General features: G+C 38.6%; 1 protein-coding gene and 1 long non-coding RNA gene across 2 annotated transcripts in view; one reads left to right on the forward strand and one right to left on the reverse strand.

Annotated features, from left to right (window-relative positions):
• Positions 1-241: 241 nt before the first annotated feature.
• The window catches only part of LOC146487536 (uncharacterized), a 105,581-nt gene continuing 92,747 nt past the window's right edge, over positions 242-13,075 (forward strand). Inside the window, exon 1 of the long non-coding RNA XR_014868460.1 lies at positions 242-357. This is a non-coding gene — a long non-coding RNA (uncharacterized LOC146487536). The remainder of the gene's footprint in view (positions 358-13,075) is intronic.
• LOC146487537 (uncharacterized) lies at positions 2,048-10,605 on the reverse strand. The gene is made up of 6 exons (XM_085129492.1): positions 10,230-10,605; positions 8,205-8,335; positions 7,849-8,069; positions 6,463-7,094; positions 3,171-3,449; positions 2,048-2,865 (listed from the first exon to the last, which is right to left on the reverse strand). Exons 1-6 carry the CDS (start codon positions 10,276-10,278, stop codon positions 2,618-2,620), a joined length of 1,560 nt encoding a protein of 519 aa, XP_084985618.1. The 5' UTR covers positions 10,279-10,605; the 3' UTR covers positions 2,048-2,617.

Below are 13,075 nucleotides of genomic sequence, written 5' to 3' on the forward strand. Positions count from 1 at the left end.
TATGGTCACGTTGTGGTTCTCTAACCCAGTCTCGCTCAGAGAAAAATCCGCGGGGTTTTTGCTTTGGGAGTCAAATTTGTCAGGCCAAATTCGACTTGTAGTTTCCTACACAGTGATTCACGTGGACCAGCTCCAGCTGCTGAGAGATAAACCGCACAAAACAGCGTTTGGAAGTACTGAGAAGCATTGAAAACACAGAAAATCACACCGGGTAAGCTTTCTCAGACTTTATTTGATATTTTTTGTGGGTTTTGTGGGAATATTCTTGTCTAAATTTCGTTTTAATTTTAACGCCATACAAACTCTTAAATCACGCTTGCATGGTAACATGTGTCACATACGCTTTGGTGACCTGTGGTTACCCCCAATTTCAAGTTCTTTTCGGATTCCAATAACCCTTCCCAAGACCTGCTTTTCCCGCGTAGTTATAAACCGCGCAAAAATATCTCTGTTTTAGCAGGCACCGCCATTAAAAAAGCGCAGTAGCAAAAGTAGGCACCGTCCTTAAAATGACTATGTAAGCTGGGGCACATGCGCAGTAACGTCCGGTTGAGACTAAATTTGCATACAACTTGTTGCGGGATTTTTGTTTTACCGCCGTTGCAAAAGCTTTCAAAAATAACGAAATATCGAACTTACAGCTTTTGTAATTACTAAAGAACGTTTGTAAATAAAACATTCAGCTAACTTTCCGAGAATGAACGCGATTCAAACAGACGAAAACAGCTTCCTGAACTCTCTGACGGTATTTGAAAAAGTTGGGCCAACTATTTTAAAGTGTTTCTCATCAACGCCTGGGATGACATAGGCCCTTTAAATCAAGTTAAGGCAGACGGGCCCTTTTCTACCGACGTCTACCGGGAAGTTTTTAAAAAAGAACCAAATATTTAACAATTAGACGGCGAGCGCGAGGTTTCTATCGGCTGATAGTTGGCGAGGGGCGAAGCCCCGAGCCAACTATCAAAGGCGATAGAAACCGAGAGCAAGCCGTCTAATTGTTTTAGCATACCTCAGTGATCGATCTATGAAGCAAAAAAATCTTTTTATTTCATAAATTTTGATATATTTGTGCAATGATGCATGCTAAATCGCGCGCGCTCTGACAAACTGCCGTCTATCGATCGATAAACGGCACCTGTGTAGCCAATCAGATTGCGCGTTACGCAATAGTCGATCACTGAGGTATGCTAAAATAGAATGGGCGCTTTGGAAAAACGAACTATGTACGGATATTTTGCTGACTCCAAGAAACGAAACGTTTTGAGAACTAAACTCACGGAGAACTGTGAGGTTCGAGGAAAAGGCTCGACAAACAAAAACAAACATTCGTGGATCGGATAATTCTAACGTCAAGTTTAGCTTATAGTGTTTATTATACTTCAAATATTTCTTTGAAAGCGAACGTATGACAGACTGAGGGCGTGCGGAGGATCTTAACCCTTTGTGTTTTGTGCCATCGCATTTTGACATTATCTTTTAAACGCATCGTCCGTTACAAAAGCGAAACATTAGCTACTCTTCCATCGAGAAATAACATCTTTCATCGTATTGAAATGACTCTACTTTTAAACTGACATGGGGAATATCATCGAATAGGCCCCAGTTTTAGCTGGGACGTATTGGTTCACGTGACACATTTTGGCCAATCACAATCAAACGACAATATCTGATGGCTTCAGTTTATGCGGCCCTCGAATCTGCAAATATGAGACAAGGTTTGCGATTACTTGCGCATGTCTTCACCGTCAGACACTTGTTTGACATATGTCCAAGAAAGACGCCTGCTGGATTATATTATAGGTTACAGATCTCCTCATATATCCATACGAAAGAGAAGCCGATTCTTGTAGCAAACTGCCTGCCATCATTGTAAATGAGGTTAGTCTGACGTGAAGGAAAGGACTGTGGGAGGGAAGAGGAGTCGATAAGTGATGCTTGATGAGAGTAGAACAATTAAAATGTTTGAGGTTTTAGTTATTTTTTTCTTGTCTTGGCAACCCTTGTCGGCCGGTCCCTGGAAAGTTTTTTTTTTAACATTCAGTAGACTGACATAACTTTCAACAATCTTTCAATTGTTTTTTTTTTTTCTGACATTTTATTAAACTAACAATAAAAAAACATATTTGTTTATCCGATAGAATCTGGCTCCAATTCGCTGCTAAGTCTGCAGCTGTATGAAAGACAAAATGAGCTAGACCTCTCTTCCAGTGTAGTTCCTCCTAAACGTACTTTTCACTAAAATTCGTTACCAATACCAAAGTCAGGCAAGTACCACTGATTTTACACAAGTCTGTAGACGCATGATTTCCTAAAGATACGCAATTTAAAAAATAGGTGAGGAAAGATTTAAGTTGAGCACAAGAATCTGCTTTCTTTAATTGTTGCTTTTGGTGGTTCACCGTGGGTTAATTTTTCTAGTAGTAATCGTATCCCAATTGAAATCAATAAAGGCCTTAAAATTGTTAGAAAAAAGAAGAGATCCAAGGAAAAAGCTAGCCAATGCAAGGTCATAGAATTACCAATATTTTTCATCAATCAAAAAATAATAAAAATAATGTTTACCAAATCACTGTTTGTCTGTATAATGCAGACCTACGGATTTTACATAAAATGTTAGCTATCCTTCGTAATAAACTGCAAGGATGGCGGTGCACGTGCCAATAACTCTACCCTGGAGCTGCCGAATGTTTTCCACGCTTCTCGCGCTGTATTTCCTTTGATTTCGAACCACATATGTAATCTCCTTCCTGAGTTGTTGAATGAGATTACTGAACTCTTCATTGAAAGGCGCTTCAACTCCTTTCAGATTAGTTAATCTTCTGTTGAAGTCACTTTTTTTGCTGCTCAATGCCCCACGCTGTTTTGCTGTTAAAAGAAAGAGAAGGCAAGGAAAGTGATCAATTCGGAGGAGTATGATAGCCCAATATGTGTACCTTACCTTGTCAATTTCTTAATATTGTATGCCTTTATTTCAGAATGATTAAAAATAGAATTTCTGGCAATAAGCATTGCACAGATAAAATAGCTTTACGGGCCCGAAATGTGTTCCGGAGGTTTTAGAAGCTCACGTCTGGGGTTAGTTGCATTGAACTCAGCGTTAAATGTAGAGAATGTGGTTAATAGTTTGAGCATGGCTACGTTCAACAGTTTCAACATGGCGTAAAATTTACCAAGTGTTTGCTTCACAGCTCTAATATACGGGACACCCAGGTTGGTTCTATCCACGTTTCGTAAATCCTCGGACCAGCCTTCTACAATACGGAGCACGGTCTGAAGCTCGACTTTTTGTTGTTCCATTGTTTTCAGCATGCCATTTAAATCATCGATTTTCTTTCGCAATGCTTCCTGGTTACTGAAGATCTTTTTCACAGGCATACGCTTTTGCTCTTCACCGCTGGAACCCTCCCCATCACTGAGCCCGCTGTCAGAAGACACAGAGATAGTCTTTCCTGCAATTAGAGAAATCACAAATAATAACTGACAGTTACACCTCAGTGAGAAATGTATGAAGTTTTGGTTAATTTCAAGGGCATCACACAGAATGTATACTCCACAAATAAGTATTAGTAGGAACGTCAGCTTATGGAAAACGAATTTCCTTTAATTTTCTATTTTGTCATTAGACAAACATCAAATCATAAAATCGTTTTCTTTATTCACTTGTAATTTGCTGAAATACTGGTTCTAAAACCAAGGAAACTTCAATGTTTTCTGATATAGTGCCAATATAACAAAGTAACAAAATTTTCGAATCTGACTGGTTATCAGCAACCATGATTTGAATATTAATCATAACTATAACAAAGTTCACGATTCTGATTGGCTATCAGTAGGCATGGCTAAAGCATTTTAATAGAACAGTGTATACGTCATTCCCAAATAGTTGGCCGACAACGCACGCCATTGCGCACGCTATAATAGGACATCCTCCCGGCGAAACGTCTCGCTAGAACTTTGTTTATTTGTCACAGCCATTGTTCTCGGAAATTGTAATGGTTATGATAAATAATGGTAATAGGACTGAGTGGAGTTCAATTCGGTCTGTAATCATCCGAGTGATTAACAAAATCGGACGACGTGTTAAATGATGAAAACCTGATAAAGAGTTATTCAAGCCTCACGACCGTTACGGCCTTTTGTTACTCTGCAGGTGGAAGCTATGCCCTTCTCAACAACTCAGCTAACCGTTGGATTCGAGCAGTGTGATGGAAACTAATTGAGACTGACAATGATTACAACATTAAGCAAACAAAAAGCAACATTGTTATTCAACACATTGTACACTGCCCAAATATACTTATGGTACACCAAATATTTGTCGTCCATAGTCCTGCGATATACGTAATTTCGTACGTCAGAGAGACAAATGGCATTTAAAGATCATCTCCTGCTTTTCATGAAATAAAACTGTGCTTTGTTGAATAACAAAAACAATTATCTCGCTCAATCGCGTGGCATATCCCCTGATTTTAGTATCAGGCGATATGCCGCGCGATTTTGCAGGAAAATTGTTAAGTATACGCACCTCACAGACATACGAAGTACAAACGACACATACATTACCACTGAACTGCCACAAACTTAACAAGGTAACAACTGCACTTCAACATACCAGCGTACTGCAATAAAACACTTACTTGGTGTGTTAGTGAGAGAATGAGGAAAAATACACACAGTCTATAGTATAAGCAACTACCGAGTCGCACCTTATTAAGCTGTCACCGTCTATTAAGCGGTCAATTGTCAAAGTCCAGAAAATTACTTCCCATAATTACCGTAATTTTGACCTCTATCAAGCGGTCACCTTTTACTAAGTCCCAACGAGCTGTTTATACTGTCTTGGCCTGTTTTAAACGGTCACTTTATAAAAGAAAACCACTAAAACAGGGTAACGAATAGCGTGCCAGATAACTGAATCTCGAATGACCTGCAATACTGACTGAGCTGTAGGATCTTGGCGTTAATGTTTCATTAGTCCACTTTAAACTATGTTCTCCTTTGCGGTACTTAAAAACCCCATTTTTATTGTTATTTTGGGAGTGCTTTTGAGCATAAACTGAACATTAAGTTACCAAAGGTAACATGAAATATCGTGTTTTGCTGTGGTTGACATGTATTCTGTGCAACCTGTCACTTACGCCATTCCCCGAGAGTGACCGTTTAATACAGGTTCTATTGTAATTTAATTTCTGGCCCTTACAATGTATATGGTCAAATCATAATCAGCCAGGCCACAGAAATGTACATTTTGCCCTGCATGTGTATGTATATATGAAATTGACCACTCCCCCTTGGGGCTTTTAATAATAATAATAATAATAATAATAATAATAATAATAATAATAATAATAATAATAAATTTAAATTTATACCGCGCAGTTTCTATAAAAATATTCAATTGCGCCTTACAATAAATATTAAATTGAAAATAAAATAGAAGTTCAAAATTACAATTCTAAAATTCCATAAATAAATAAAATAATTCATCAATGCAATTTAATTATAATAACTATAGTAACTAATTAAATGCCCTATTAAACAAAAACGTTTTAAGTCTAATTTTAAAAATATCTAAACTGGAAATAGATCTTATTGTGATAGGAAGCAGATTCCAAAGTCTAGGGGCAGCACAACTAAACGATCTATCCGCCAGGGTCTTCTTGGTTCTTATTGTCGGGAAAGCTAATAAAGTTGCAGAGTCGTCGTTGCGCCTTAAATTATATTTAGACGGCGGCAAGACAGATATGAAATGGCATAAGTAATCAGGCGCCGTACCATGCAAGGCCTTAAATTGATTCTTTTCAGGGTCAATGAACAATGGCTCTAATCAGATAGACCATGACACCGGGAACTCCACGTCCTACTCTTTTTGAACAGTGCCAAGGGTTCTTTAACGTCCCACAGATTATTATTAGGAATAAGTGTTGTGAGACGGGACCTACGGTTTATCGTCCTTATCCGCCGAGAAGACTAGAAAGTCTAACCATTTGCAGATGTCATTACAAAGGCAGCACATTTGGGGACCAGAAAGGTTGCTTTTCAACACACAGGATGTGGCGTTATGTTGTCACGACAGAAGTGCTCGCTCGAAATATAGCGAGTCATACTCCTTGGGCGCGTAAAATAACGAGAATGAACAAAATATCACCAAAGGATATTGTTTGCGTGTGCTTTGTGCACTTCTCATCGTTTGAAGAATGAATTAAATACAATTTATGGAAGATTTTCAGTTGCTCTGACTGGGTCAATATAAATCGGAAGGAATGTTGTAACTACACTCATTTGAAATAAACTAAACCTTCTCAGTGAGCTAACAGCTCTTTCAAACCTCAAGCGGCTTATTCGCGACTTATTCACAATGCTATCCTTTCTTCAGGTTTTCTTAGATTGAGACCATCTTAAATTTGAAAAATAAAAGAAATTGTTTGTTTTAATATCTCTTAACCGAATGAAAAGCCATACCTTTAGAAGATACTAGTTTGTTTTTCTTTTGCGTCTTCGCATACTTAGCACCAGTTACCGCATATTTCGAGCCATTTGGATGTTTCAAAATGCCCTTCCTCACTGGAGAAGGATACTGCGACCTTGTCCTGGAACGATCCTTTATGATAATGTCTGCGAACATTTCTGGGGCCTTGTTGCGATGGGGCTGTCTCGTAGGTTTTATATTGAGGGGCCTCCTTTGGAATTGTGGCCTGTAAGGTGAGTTCTGTTTTTTGTTGTTGCTTGACGGTATTAACTTGAGTGATTTCTCAGGAGAGCCCTCGCTGCTACTCCCTACTTGGTCAATCGTGCCAGGTCTAGAACGTTGATTTAGAGTTTTTACTTCATCATTTCTCTTAAGGTGGGACTTGAGGTTGATTGGTATTAGTGCGGGCACTGGAGGACTCTTAGGACTTTCAAGTTCCTTTTTCAATTCTTTGCTGGAATGATCAATATTCAAATGATCTATCTGTTCATTAGTCTTCGGTTCGAAATCTTGCTCAATGCCACTTTCATCTTTGTCATCCCCAGATGTGGAGCTTTCGCAGCGATCTGACTCATCCGCAGTAGACGTTTCGTCTTTGATGTTCTCACAGCCTGGCTTCACCTCACTGAAGCAACGAAGGATAGAAAATAAAGTTTATTTATGTGTAAAGCCCTGGGGTCATTGGTACGAAGCCTTGTCTCTGACTTAAAGCCTGATTGATCGGTTGATTGATTGATTGATTGATTGATTGATTGATTGATTGATTGATTGATTGATTGATTGGTTGATTGATTGATTAATGCTAACCCCCATTAAGAAGCTTACAAGGATTCAGTTTTGCAACAGCATTTTAACTGATCATTTTAGTTGGAATATTGAAAGTAGCCAACTTCAAACTGTAGAAGCAGGATAGTAATTCACTAAACCCCCGTATTTCGCTAACTAAATAAAATCGATTTTACAATTGGCGCTAACCCTAGAGTCGGATTCATAAACAATAGTCTATTGTTGGCATAACGATAGACTATGAATAACAAGCAAAACTTAGGACACAAACTCAGGCGGCTTTTGGTAAGTTGGTAGGTCGTTACAGCGGAAGACGTAGCAAAATGGAGATGAGAGAAGGGGAGAGTAACCAGTATTCCTTTTGAGGAAGTTGCTCAGAGTACATAAACCAGGGGAAGCCCTTGTATCAAGGAGTCATTTGTCTGGAGGTCAATAGGGACTTTGAGATGTTGAACAATAGCAGCCAGAACTTGAAACAAAACTGCCTGAGTTTTAATTTTTTTCCAGAGTTATAAGGCTGTTTTCTAAATGGCAACATATATGTCCTGTTTTTAATATTCTAGTTATTTGGAGAATTATTTTTTTTTTCATACCTTTCAGTATCCGAGAGAGCAGAACTTTCAAGTGTTGCACATGAGTCAGGAACTAGATGGTTCAAGTCCTTGTCGTTTGTAGCTTTCCTGTCGAGTTCGTCACATGGAATATGATAGTTTTTTTCGACCTTGCTAATCTCCTTCGATTCAATTTTCTTGGTCGTATCTGGCTGAGCTGTAAAAATGTTGGTTTCTTGTCGCATTTTGTCCAAGGATGACTCCTGCAATACAATGACAGCAGGTCTCTTGATACAATAAAAAAAAAATTCTTACAAACCTTATTTTGTTCCAAGAGAAAGCTTTAAAATCGATTAGTTGTAGATGATAAGATGAAAGAATATGTATTAACACTGTACCTGTTTGTTACAATCAATGTTTTCCTTCTGGGGTTCGTCTGTAGTTTCCTTTCCTTCCACTTTCGGTCTGCGAAAGCTGAGCAATCTTCGAAGCATATTTTCACGAATAAAAGCGTCTAAAATTTGATAAACTATTTGTGGAAAAAAAAAATATCTTTAATTAGAGAGTTATTTAGGATTGAAGGATTTCCTTTGCAGTTAATTACAGTTATAGTAAACTCCCTTTCAAACTACAATGAAGAGTTGCATCCAGCTATATATTCTGTGTAGGCTACACAGAAGTTTTGATGAGATTTGTAGGTGAAGAAAAGCTGAATTTGGAAGAAAAGTCTGAGGTTGTACAAATGCTTCAGAAATCATAAATTACAGGCTGCATTTTCTCATGAATGATATTCGAGGCGCCCATTTCACGATGTGTGTCTTGGTACTGAATACATAGCGTTTCCTAAATCTTTTATCTGTAACAACAGTTTTTATTAAATCGCCGTTGACAACTCCAAGAGTTGAACGTACCAAAAGTCAGGCCAACGCATTTGTTTCTGAGGGAGCTTAGAAAACAACCTGTTAAAAATCCACTCTAAATTTTCGGAACCACCGCACTTGAGAAAACTGCCATTATTTTGAATTTGATTTTCATACAACTGGGAACACAATCTCAATTTGCTCAGCTGTGGAATCTGTGTCAAACTTTCTCACGATTCCTTGATGCTTGCTTTGCGTTGCTGTTCAAAGTCTGTGAAATCGTGCATGCGTGAAACAGGTGTATTAGTTATCACGTGCGCTTAACAATGAAAGCTCGTTACAAACTATCACATGCAACAACTGTGAACAAGCTGTTTCCGGGATGAATGGACCTTTTTCGTTTTTCCTTTTTCTTTCACTGACGAATTCTCAAGAAAAGTAGGAAAAAAACTTGTCAGAATAGCAAAACATCTCCAGGAAAGCAAGTGGTCGTTTCGTAAATATTTCAAAAATATAGTTTCGTATTTAGGGCTTTCGTCATTTCGCGCCAAAACAGCTTGGGGCGGACCAGTCGATAAGTGCTTAATGGTTTTATAATATCAGGAAATAACACCTGCTAGTCGTAGCTAAATTTTAAGGCCGGAAAACGTGACAAAAATCGTTATTATTACAACAGTTCTCAGACAGTTTTCTAAATGTCAAGGTAGACTGAATTTACATTCATTTCAAAGCTACAAATTTCTATCAACTGTTGGTTTTCTGGGCCGCTAGTTTGTAAACAGTTGGTATGCATGGGTGGAGATGAACAGAAATTACCCGTTATATATTACACGCCTTGTAAAAACACCTTACAACATAGGTTTGTTTGTTGTAACTGTTGTCTTGGTGAGAATTTTAGGTGATGGACAGGAATTATACCTTATAACACGAAAACTCCCTAGTGGAGATGTCAGTGACATTAAACAAAGTGAGAAAAACACAATGTTTTTGTACGATCCCGGTGAGAAATAATCCAAGATTTCGAGGTTCTTTTATGTCACACAACAGGGAGGCACTTTAGAAAACAAAACCACGCTAAAAAGTGGTGTGAAGTTCTCTTAATAAGCCTATAAACGCGTTTGTGGAAAGCCTGAACGGTTCATCAATACTATGCCTAGGATAACACTTGGTATGGTCGGTGAACATGGCACCAAAACATGTAATGTAAGGAGGAGCTACTAGTCACCCTCCACGGATAACACCGCAGTAGAACACAGATATTAATAACAGCCATTAGAAAAGTGAAAGGAGGAGATATTTTAAGGCCAGTTTGACCAGAACTAAAATTAGTTTCTGTGGATGGGGGAAATGCATCCATCAAATTGAAAAGGACTTCACGGAAAGTACAGCTTAGCTTAGCAATGTAAAAACCCTAAGAAACTTGCAATATTGGACTTGTGATAACTGGTGAGCTAGCAAAAAACGTGTTTTTGTCAAACTTAGAGGTCAAATAGTCATAAATGTTTGGGCTGAGAAATCTACATCCCTTAAGACAGAAAAGAGCAAGACACGAGTTTGCCTTACCTCCGTTACGCTGTTTGTCCGGCTGTGTGGATACTTGAACTAAAGACATAACCAGCAAGGGCAGTTGTTTTAACAACCTGTCTTTAAAAATTCATGCAAATGGAGCCGAGCGCTGGAACAGATCCACACGAATCAAAAAGTAAGCTAGCAATTAAACGTTGGGCCGTTGGCTTCTTATTGGAGAAACAAGAGTGCAATTTTGGGAAGCTTATCGATTTTAGGGTAAGGTCAGGTCGTTCAGTCAGCCGAGTTGTGACAAATACCTCGCGACACCTGTAATCTCAAAAGACATGACTTTTCTTGGGCGTCCACAAAGCTGAGAAGCTACCACGCCTATGTAGATAAGATCACGCTTGGATTACCCTCACCCTTAAAACAAACAATTCAGTTTATTGCACGCAATGTCTGCAGCAATTTTTCCAAGTTCATTATGCAAACAAGATAAAACAAAAGCTCAGCTGTTAGAGTGCAGGTGGCTTACTTTCTAAGTTGGCAAACGTTTTGCTTTGTCTAACGCACAAGGAAGTGTTATTACGATGACCGACCTTAAAATGTGTGACATGTCTTAGTAATTGAATGGAAGCCGTTTAGGGTGGCGAGATGGAATTGAGTCACTTAAACCGCCACTGTGAGCTCTGCTGGACGCAGAGAGCTTAAAGGGATTAGCGAACAAAACAACAAGAACTGTCAAAATTATAGTAACTTTAAACACGCAATAACAAGATGCCACAAAAGCGCCGGTTCTTAATTACAGTTTTACTTGATATAGGTAGATTGCTTATGTATCCATTGAAAAGCAATGGATACACCGACTAGAAAATGGCCTGTTGAGAATCTTCAGAAAAACGATAAACATTTCTTACTTTTCTTGAGTTACATAGCTAAAAAACTTCAGGTCTCAGGGTGTGAAGCTTACGAATATTGGGGCGTTATATTAATTCAAACTAATATAAAAATTAAAGGGAGGAATGATTTTAAAAGAACCGGCGGCTTTTGAGGTGGAAAAGTTACTTGATTTTTCTTTAATGACCGTGTTCATAATTTCAAGGATTAGTTTACAGTTTAGCTAGTGATAAACAGCCAGGAATTCGGATTTTTAGCGCCCTTTTTCCCTTTGTCGTGAGCACTGGCAGCTAATCTTAATGGGACTTTCTGGCAATTGCTGTTTTCTATTCATTGAATTTATCAGTGACGACCTTTATTCGGACATGTTCTATTGTATTTTATCAAAATCTTCAAAGTTTCTCATTTGCTTGCGAGCCATAGAAAAGCCTGCGACTGATTCTCACTTCCTTGTGTACGAGTTATTATCATCGAATTGTTCAGCATCAGTGGATTCCGTGCCGCGCCAGGGTCTCTAGCGTAGTTTTTGTTGACAATTTAAGCTTGTTTCTGATGAAATACTATCACAGATCAGCAACAGGCAACACCGGGAAGGGTAAAAGTATTAATAATTTGAAAACTGTCTGTCAGTTCAAGGTGTCCAAGTAATACTGTCGCATAATATTTGGCTTTGTCGACGTGATATCGATTGGAGACGACTAACAGTGCTTCAAGGCTCCCAGAGAGACATAGTGTTAATTCGTCCCACCGAATCCGAACATTCTTCACTCAATTTACTCTGCGGTCTAAAGTCACAAGATATTCGGCAGACATAAATAAAGTACATACATATTTCTCCTTTATTAGGCCTAAACATCTGTCCATGGCTGCCACCGCTCGGATGATATAGTTGTACGCATGCGTCAGGTACGTCGGAGCAGTCGCTTAGTGTGAAAACTGCAGTTTCTCGAACAATAGCCGTCCTTCGAATCTTGAATAATCCACCTTTCACTCCCTTGGTAACTTGTCATTGTAAATTCACTTTTTATAACCTTTTCCTTGAATGTATCGCTTCTTTTTTAAAGCGCGTAAAAAGAACAATCATCTTCAAAAATTAGTTGAAAAAAGGCAGTTGGTGCAACACAGGCCAAGAGCTCTGTAATTACCAAAGTTTACTACCAGGAAGAAAAAATGGCTCCCCTTGGGAGCCCATTACCTGTTTTCGTCAAATGTGAATTACATTCAAATTTTTAACCTCTAAAAATGCCAAAAAATAATAAGAAAATAATAGTAGTAATAATAAATAATAATAATAATAATAATAATAATAATAATAGTAATAGTAATAATAATAATAATAATAATAATAATAACAATAATAATGAGAAGAAGAAGAAGAAGAAGAAGAAGAAGAAGAAGAAGAAGAAGAAGGTATTAGGAGCATCCCACTAAGTCTTGATGCCCTTACTGACAACTATGCATTTAAAACTAGCTAGAGTGTCTGAGCTTCTTACTTCAAGTAGCAGTTTATCCCATAACTTCGAAGCCTCCCTCACAGACGCTCTTTTGGCTCGTCACGCAAACTTTCCTCCGAGGGAGGCTAATAACTTCGGTGCGTAAACAGAAAACGCCCCGTCGCTTGTGCTCGTTTGCTTCTTTTTTGTCAGGGAGGGCTTGTTTTCGGGGGGCCGGGGGTGGGGGTGGGAAAGAAGAGTAATTATTGAATCGAATGGAATTTTGCGGTTCAGAACTGCTAGAGCTTGACAGTAAAAAAAAGTTTGAAAAATTTTTTTAATAATAAGCCAACAGGTTAAGAGCGCTACCCTGTTGATCCAGTATATTCAGGGTAGGGGCTATTAATCAGCACGGGGATTTGAGGAGGCAACTTTGGAGTATAGAAGCACAAATGACGTCATTGTTTGGTGTGAGTGATCAGAATACAGAGTCCAGCCAGAGGCTCCGATGATACACAGAGGACGTCAAAACGTGGTAAGAACATCAGCCACGATACTCACATGTGGCTC

This window comes from Pavona decussata, unplaced genomic scaffold, assembly GCF_977016875.1.
Source record: "Pavona decussata unplaced genomic scaffold, jaPavDecu1.1 SCAFFOLD_14, whole genome shotgun sequence".
Classification (NCBI taxonomy): Eukaryota; Metazoa; Cnidaria; class Anthozoa; order Scleractinia; family Agariciidae; genus Pavona; species Pavona decussata.